Consider the following 8,032-nt stretch of genomic DNA (forward strand, 5'->3'; position numbering starts at 1 on the left):
GCTAGACACAGGCTGGGCAGCAAACGACAGCAAAGATGCCGAACCCCACCAAAGACCTACATACGGTAGACGAGACTTCTTTTCCATACATCTTCGAGCAGAATGCCACCGTCCAGCTCAAGACCTGCGAAGGCCTCATCCGTTGCAATGTCTACCGACCAAAAAACACTGGCCCGGCACCGGTTTTGGTGACCTACGGCCCCTACGGCAAGGATATCCATTATCAAGAGTAAGGCAACTATGACGCTTGATTTTGAAACAAGTGTGTGTGTGTGTGTGTGTGTGTTTGCGATCTCAACTAAGCTGACAAACCCCATCATAACCCAATAGCTTCCACTCCAAGTCATATGCTGAGGTCAATCCCAACCACAAATCCGACCACTCGGCATGGGAGACCCCCGATCCGAAATTCTGGACAAGCCATGGCTACGTTGTAGTGCGCGCCGACGAGCGCGGTCTCGGCCAGTCCCCCGGAGTTCTCGATACCATGTCCCGAGGTACCTCGGACGCCTTCTGCGAGCTGATCGAATGGGCCGCCGACCAGCCGTGGTCCTCGGGCAAGGTGGGCCTACTGGGTATCAGCTACTACGCTGGCAGTCAATGGCGCGTCGCTGCTCGGAAGCCCAAGGGTCTGGCCGCAATGATTCCCTGGGAAGGAATGTCTGACTATTACCGCGACCGCTGCCGTCACGGCGGTATCTTGTCAAATGCATTCATCAAGTTTTGGTGGAATCGCCAAGTTATCACGAACCAGTACGGCAGGCCAGGCCGTAGCGCGAGCAACTGGGGGCCAGATACCATCGAGGGCGACCTTCCGGCCGACGAACTGGAGCGGAACCGAAACGACCAAACCATCGACAATCAAAAACACCGCTTCCGGGACGAGGAATATTACGCCTCCAAGGAGTATGACATGGGTGACATCGAAGTCCCGCTGCTGTCAGTTGGCAATTGGGGTGGCATCCTTTTGCACCTGAGAGGAAACATCGAAGGATACTTGCACGCAAACTCCGAGTTCAAGTACTTGCGCATGATCACCGGCCGTCACGATCTCCCATTCTATTATGACGAGGAAGTTGAGATACAGCGTTCATTCCTGGACGCCTTTCTCAAGGGCGACGACCGAGTGGGCTGGGCCACCAAAGGCAAACTTCCTCCTGTAGATCTGGTCATGCGGAAAGGCAACGTTGGCTTCAACGACGCTCAGGCTGAGAGGGCCTACACACGCCGCACCGAGTCGCAGTGGCCGCCCGCGAGCACCGTGTATACGACATATCACTGCCATCCAGATGGTGTCCTGTCCACCACAGCACCTTCGCTCCCACGGCGCACAAAACTTTCCTACCGCGCATTGGGCACGCTGTCCAATCCTTCTTTCGTCTCCTTCTCGACCCCCAAGTTCGAGACCGAAACCGAAATCACGGGTCACCCTCGTGCACGTCTCTCCGTCTCGGTAACGCCCGACGCTGCGGGACCAACGCCTTCTGATATTGACTTGTTCCTGACCCTGCGGTATATTGGCCCTGATGACAAGGAAGTATTCTACACAGGAACAGCCGGGGACCCAGTTCCACTGTGCAAGGGCTGGCTACGCGTGTCCCTCCGCAAAGTCAACGAATCCCACCGCAAGCATCGCACTTATCTCCCCCACAGGGACTACACAAGTACCGATGTACTACCCGTGATTCCTGGGGAGGTTTATACAGTCGACATTGAGATATGGCCTACCAATGTGGTTGTCGAAAAAGCGGGTCGGGTCGTGCTGGAGGTGGCTTCTGGAGACACCCAGGGGTCGGGCATCTTCCTGCATGACGACCCGGTCGACCGGGCTGTGGGCAAGTTGCAGGGAGTAAACAATATCAATTTTGGGGAGGGTCTAGACAACTACCTTGTGCTCCCTGTTATTCCCTAGTTAGCTAGCTTATCCCTTATGCGGTTAGAAGGCTGAGATTATTCACCTTTTTTCTGCCACCTTCATTGTTTGGCTATTATGTGACACTAATAAACCACATGTGACATGTTCATCTTTCCAAGGAGGTGTGGAAACCGGCTAGCTGACCGGCCATGCACCTCAAACACCTTCTCCATCCCCAAAACCGGATTTGATGTGGTGTACATATTGAGATATCTCCCTTGTTACATTCCCCCATATCCCCCCATCCAGCTCCTGACACGAAATGCCGAGTTGTTGCCACTAAAACCCCGCGTTTTCACCAAGGCTGGGGAAATGGGGAAAGCTGGGGTTGCCAAGGTATTCTCCCTCCACATTGCGAAAAGGGGACCGGTCCCATGGTCAGTTTTATTCATTTGTCGCTAATTGGTGAATATGAGTGTCAGTTGAAAATCACATATTAGAGGCCTAGGATGGCGTTCTCTTGTTCGGCAACATTTGAAAAATCCCTCTCTCAGCCTTCAACCTCATGAGACCTCCTCTGTGAGCTCAGTTCTGCATCGTTGCCCAAGCCGCAGGTGCAGCGGTCACTTTTGATATAAGCATTATAACTGAGCCTCCTTAATAACGGCGCGGTAAAGCTTTGTAATCCAGTCTCGAGGCTGCCTGAGAGCCCCTTTTCGACCATGGATAAATCAAATACTACTCATGTCGAGGATGGCCTCGAGTCCCTCGAAATCACATCAGACTACGACAAGGGCTTAAAGGTCGACCGCTCCAAAGTGAACGTCAGCGGCACAGTGCAGCTCACCGCTGGCAAGATCGTTTACATTCCATCCCCCACCGCGGACCCCAGAGACCCTTTGAATTGGAGCACATGGCAGAAGATACTAGTCATGTGCTCAGTATCACTCTGTAAGCCACCCTTACTAACCCCCTAGAGAAATTGTCATGACCGGCAGATAATGCAGTCCCAAGTTTTTTTTTTTTTTTTTTTTTTTTTTTTTTTTAACATATCTCCCCCAACCCAAAACATCAGTTTCCGTCGTGGCTCTGGGAATGATCAGCGGATTTGGAGGCCTCCTCAGCATGTACATCCCCGAGTACTCCAAGCTCGGCAAGGGATACACCGAGATCGGCTACATGCTCTCGCTGCCCAACATGACCATGGGCTTTGGCAACCTCTTTGGCATGCCCATCGCCATCGCGGTCGGCCGCCGCAGTGTCCTGCTGTTCGCGACCGCCGTCATGTGTGCCGCCATCGCCTCGTGCGCCGCCGCGGGCACGGCCGCTGAGAACTACGACTGGCACCTCTGGTCCCGCCTGATCATGGGGGTGGCGGCGGGCCAGAGCGAGGCCCTGGTGCCCATGATCACGCAGGAGATCTTCTTCCTGCACGAGAGGGCGCAGTACCTCATGATCCAGCAGACCATCCAGACCATCGTCGTGGCCGTGTTTGTGCTGTTTGCGAGCCCCATCGCCGCCGCCATCGGCACCGCCTGGTGGTACGGGCTGGGCTGCATCATGTGCGGCATCTGCTTCGTGGTGGCGCTCTTCTTCCTGCCCGAAACAAAGTACTACCGTCCGCAGTCGGCGTACCAAGAGTCTGCCGCGTCCGGCAGCCAGACCGGGGGCGAGGACGGCGTCGAGGATGGCTACCGCCTACAGACGGAGCGGCCGGCGCTCGACTTTGTGAACTTTGAGGCCCGCACCTTCAGGTCCGACATGCGTCTGTGGATCGGCAAACCCGAGTGGGACAAGGCTTGGGTCGTCTTCAGGGACGCCTGGACCATGTTGCTCTTCCCCAACGTCCTCTGGGCCATGCTTATCAACGGCGTCACCCTAGGCGCCAACGTCGCGTTGAGCATGAGCTACAGCCGAGTGGTAGAATCGCCACCCTACAACTGGCCATCATCTTCTACTAGCTACTCCAACGCAGGGCAGATTATCACCTCATTGGTTGGTAAGTTGAAAACCAAACCCCTCGATGGCCCCCTCACCACCCCCACGTCTCACTATTCGTGCAAGGGCTTTTTCTGTTTTTTTTTTTTTTTTTTTTTTTTTTTTTTTGGTCTAGGTACATCTACTAATCACAAACGGCTCTTTCGTCACAATATAGCCCTGCCGGTCTACGGCTACGGTTCAGACTGGATCATCAAGTGGTTCGCCAGACGGCGAGGCGGCATCCACGAGCCCGAGACGCGCCTGGTCCCCGTCTTCATCCCCGTCTGCATCGGCGTCTTCACCATCGTGTTGTACGGCCAGGGCGCGGCGCACCCGGAGAACTACCACTGGTTCACGTACGTCTGGGCCCTGGCGGCCTACTTCTTCACCTTTGTCGGCGCAAACATCGTGGCCATCACGTACCTGCTCGACTCGTACCCGCAGCGCGCCAGCTCCCTGCTCATCATCGTCTGCGCCCACCGCGGCTTCCTCTCCTTCGGCGTCAGCTACCGCCTCTGGGACATGGTTGACGCCATGGGATACGACGGCGCCTTTGGCATGTTTGGCGCCCTCACGGGCTTCATGGGCATCCTGGCTGTCGTTTTGTTCTTCACGGGCAAGAGGATCCGGCAGTATACCGGTCGCTGGGTGGAGATTAGGGATAAGACTGACTGAAAAAAAAGTCTGCCAGTGAAGCAGCGTTTTCATGTGTATTGCTGAGTAGAAGTCACCTTGGAGACGGCAGAGGTGCAGATAGCATGGCCAAATTTGAATCAATCTAACGAAGTGAGGACTGGTGGTGATCGGGCCGAAGAAGCCTGTGTTTTGAGGCCGGTGGATTTGTCACCAATGTTCTACGTATCGGGCTGGCCGATGTGGCCAGCATGCATTTAACTCATCTCGGCATTAGTCAGAGTCTTCATCATTTAACCAGTCGGTGAAGCTTTACTTTGGAACACTCCGTCCTCTTTGGTTCGCTTTTTGTTTCTCTCTTGTTGGACTGCCTTTGGAATTCAGACTGGCAGTGACATTTCCTGAGGTAGGTAGATGCTAACTGCGTAATCCAGCACGCTGACTCACGGTTGAATAGTCAAATGCTAGAATTTCCCCTCAGGAAATGATGCTAATTCGGTGTAGAATGAGTTGAATATGTCACATCACAGGGTATACAACCAACAGAGCAATGGCCGGTTCGATCTAAACAGCAACGTAACTTCGCTCGTCGGCCCTGCACAAGTCACTCCGCACTGGCAAGCCAAGCCCGATTTTTGTTGCCCACCAAGGTTAATTAAATATGTGATTACATCCAGACCATGCGAACCCGCGGGGCTCGAGCGGGTCCATTACTCGCAACTAGAAGTACAACTCCAAAGCCGTAACAACATATGGGGCCAAGCGCCAAATTCCTCCTCTCTGGTTGTATATATGCGCTATATAGAAGCTAAGGTAACTTATAACATATTTTACAGTATTTAAAACTTGCTACACATGGCAGCGACTTTTCGGGAACAAATAGGATTACTACGAAAACATATATTTTGGAAACACATATTTTTGTTCGTTAGTATTAAATATTTGAAAAAACGTCTGCAACAAAGCCAGAAAGCTACATATACCGTGTTGAGCTGTTGCAATCGAGTATATGACGCAGAGTGAAAATAGAAAATTATAGTTGTTAGAATAACTAGTAGTTGTCGTTACCTTCGCGTTAAAATCCAGGGCGAAAGGAGGTACGTGCGATCCGGATGCCCCGTTCGTTAGGCATTAGTAAATTAGTATAACACCTTAATCGTCGTGCCGGGAAAAAATTGCCAAGAGCTCCGTTCCTTTTATACTAAGAAAAGCGGGATACGTAAGTATAGCAAGCTATAATAAAGTGGTTATTTGTCTTAACTTTAGACTCTTACGCGTAGCGGAGGTTTACATATATTAACTAATCCCGTGTTATTTATTTCTCTGTCCTTCTTACCTATCGCCATGGTTTAAAATACGTGAATTTCACCTAGTTACTTCTTTTTTGTTAGAAGAGAATCAAATGGGCAGTTGATATAACACTTCTCATATACTCTTGTGGAGAAATTTGGATGTCATATAAAATTCTATGAATTGCCGAAATGTTTACTATTTTGCCATCCACCCCTCTCCCAGATATTTCAATCCGAAGCAAGTGTGCAATGGTGCTAGGGTATTTGCTTCATATTTACGTAATTCATATTATTCTTCCCTCTCAATCCCGCTAGCCCCTCGAACGATAACGCTGCATTATGATTTTTTCTTCAACAAGCGCGCAAATTACCACAGGAGATTCGTCAGGTAACTGGGACACCAAGCAAGGGGCACCGTCAGCTGGACATTGACTGCCCTTTTGGTTTCCAACACCGCCGCATTTGAATTTTTGGCCTTTGTGGAGAGCCGGCGCGTGGATAGTGCATTCTTGGTTCGATACTTGACATCTGCCCGCCCGACCCCATGGGTCGTATGACTCGCGTCTTGGCGAATCGGAGTCTCCTGCGTTGACTTGAACGACAATCGACGCAGTGGAAAAGAGGAAAGTGACAAGCTGGGTGAGGCGCATTGTGATAGCTTGAGATAATGACGTCTGATAATTTCAACCGAGTGGATAAATGAAACTATGAAAGAGAGATGACGGATCTTGAAGCTGTGCTTTGGGATAATAAAATATGTTGATTTTAGTTTGTGGTTATTGATAAAAAGTTGCGAGATGTCTGGTAAATTAGCTCCTCTTATTCTTGTAAATACCTATTTGCTGTACTCCTTTAATTTATGTTTTGCAGGGTGATTACTATTCCGGCCCTTCCATGGCCTGTTGGTAAGACGACTAGGGTCTGCCAAGACCGGAATACTAACATTAATACGCAGAATATAATAATAGAGAGAATTAACTCTTTAGCAAAACTCACATTCAAAAGTTGCTTAAATCAAAACCGAATAATGAGAGAGGGCCGGGTTCATTCTTAACAATGCTAACAAAATGCAAGAAAGCAAGCTGAACTGAGTCAAGCATTAACTGGCTTTAAAACCCTTCTACATAATGGCATCACGCCGGCCAGTCCGAACCAAGGGTCCCCAAAGTTACAATCAATGCTGTATTCATCGCCCAAAAAAGGCCTCCAATGGAAATGGAGCTACAAATTAGCACTTCCATTGACAACTATCAATTTTTCCATTGCAAATTTCATGATGGACAGGCATAGCCGCAGCTTGACGCGGCTCCCTGTTGCGGTCGAACGCATGCGCGGGGAGATCTGTAACTTGTAAGTATTTGGAACATCTCATTGCCGACTGCTCTGCTGACGAAAACGTGTCTGCTGTGGTTCTTCAAGTCAAAGAATTTTGCACATGACTTTTGAAATTACCAGAAGAGCAGCCACAAAAGGTTCGACATAACCAAGAGCAACATGGGAACCCATCCGCAGATGGGAACTTCACGCCCAGCGAGACACGCACCAAAGCGCTGCCCTGTCGATTCCATGCGTCGGGCCGGCCGCCGTGAAGGTTTAGTGATTCTGTAATTGCAGCACGGTACAGGCTTAGTAAGGGATTTTATTCGTATGTTTTCAGGGCCGCATCATTAAGGCAGCTATGCCTGGAGCAGAAAGTTGCACGGCCAACAGGCACTTTTTACGCTATTTTCATGCACCAGGTGATAGGACGGTATATGACAATTGCGACTGTGTGCGCTTTCTTGATTTCCTCCAATAAGAAGTCGGGTCGCCCAGGACTCTGTACAGTAGTGAGATATTCTCATGAATCGGGAAAGCGTGGGTTGGAGGACACGAACTGACCTACGGAATTGCTCCATTGATACTTTAAACTCTTTCGTGACAAGTAGGGATGTTTGACATGATTGGTATACCGTACTACTGCGGGATGAGCCACAGTCAACCAGCCTTACTCGCCTCTCTGGGTTACGCTCGTTCGGCTCAGCTGCGTCCAGTCCTGTAAAAATAAACTGGAAACACGGCGACCAATGACCAGAGCTGAGCGCGGCTCATCGGTTCAATGGCAGCGTGCAGGTTCGGCATTTTGAGGCGAGCTGCACCATTCCATGTACAACATATCCAAGCGTTCGTGGACAGCCCTACTTTTACAACGAATGGCAAGGGAACAACATGTTTATCCGCCGTGCAGTGAATTATGCGTTTACTGTTGGAGGTCCCAGGAAAAAGAAGGTGG

The 8,032-nt window shown here is 50.6% G+C and overlaps 2 protein-coding genes across 2 annotated transcripts; both read left to right on the forward strand.

The window, feature by feature from the left end:
* Nucleotides 1–35: 35 nt before the first annotated feature.
* PpBr36_05022 (uncharacterized protein) lies at nucleotides 36–1,912 on the forward strand (the record flags this gene model as incomplete). Its single annotated transcript, XM_029892180.1, has 2 exons — nucleotides 36–229; nucleotides 331–1,912. The coding sequence occupies 2 exons, from the start codon at nucleotides 36–38 to the stop codon at nucleotides 1,910–1,912; spliced, it is 1,776 nt and encodes a 591-aa protein (XP_029750525.1).
* Nucleotides 1,913–2,577: 665 nt separating this feature from the next.
* On the forward strand, nucleotides 2,578–4,510 carry PpBr36_05023 (uncharacterized protein; the record flags this gene model as incomplete). Its single annotated transcript, XM_029892181.1, has 3 exons — nucleotides 2,578–2,806; nucleotides 2,931–3,854; nucleotides 4,011–4,510. 3 exons carry the CDS (start codon nucleotides 2,578–2,580, stop codon nucleotides 4,508–4,510), a joined length of 1,653 nt encoding a protein of 550 aa, XP_029750524.1.
* Between the last annotated feature and the right edge of the window lie 3,522 nt (nucleotides 4,511–8,032).

The sequence above is a fragment of the Pyricularia pennisetigena genome, chromosome 6 (assembly GCF_004337985.1).
Source record: "Pyricularia pennisetigena strain Br36 chromosome 6, whole genome shotgun sequence".
Classification (NCBI taxonomy): Eukaryota; Fungi; Ascomycota; class Sordariomycetes; order Magnaporthales; family Pyriculariaceae; genus Pyricularia; species Pyricularia pennisetigena.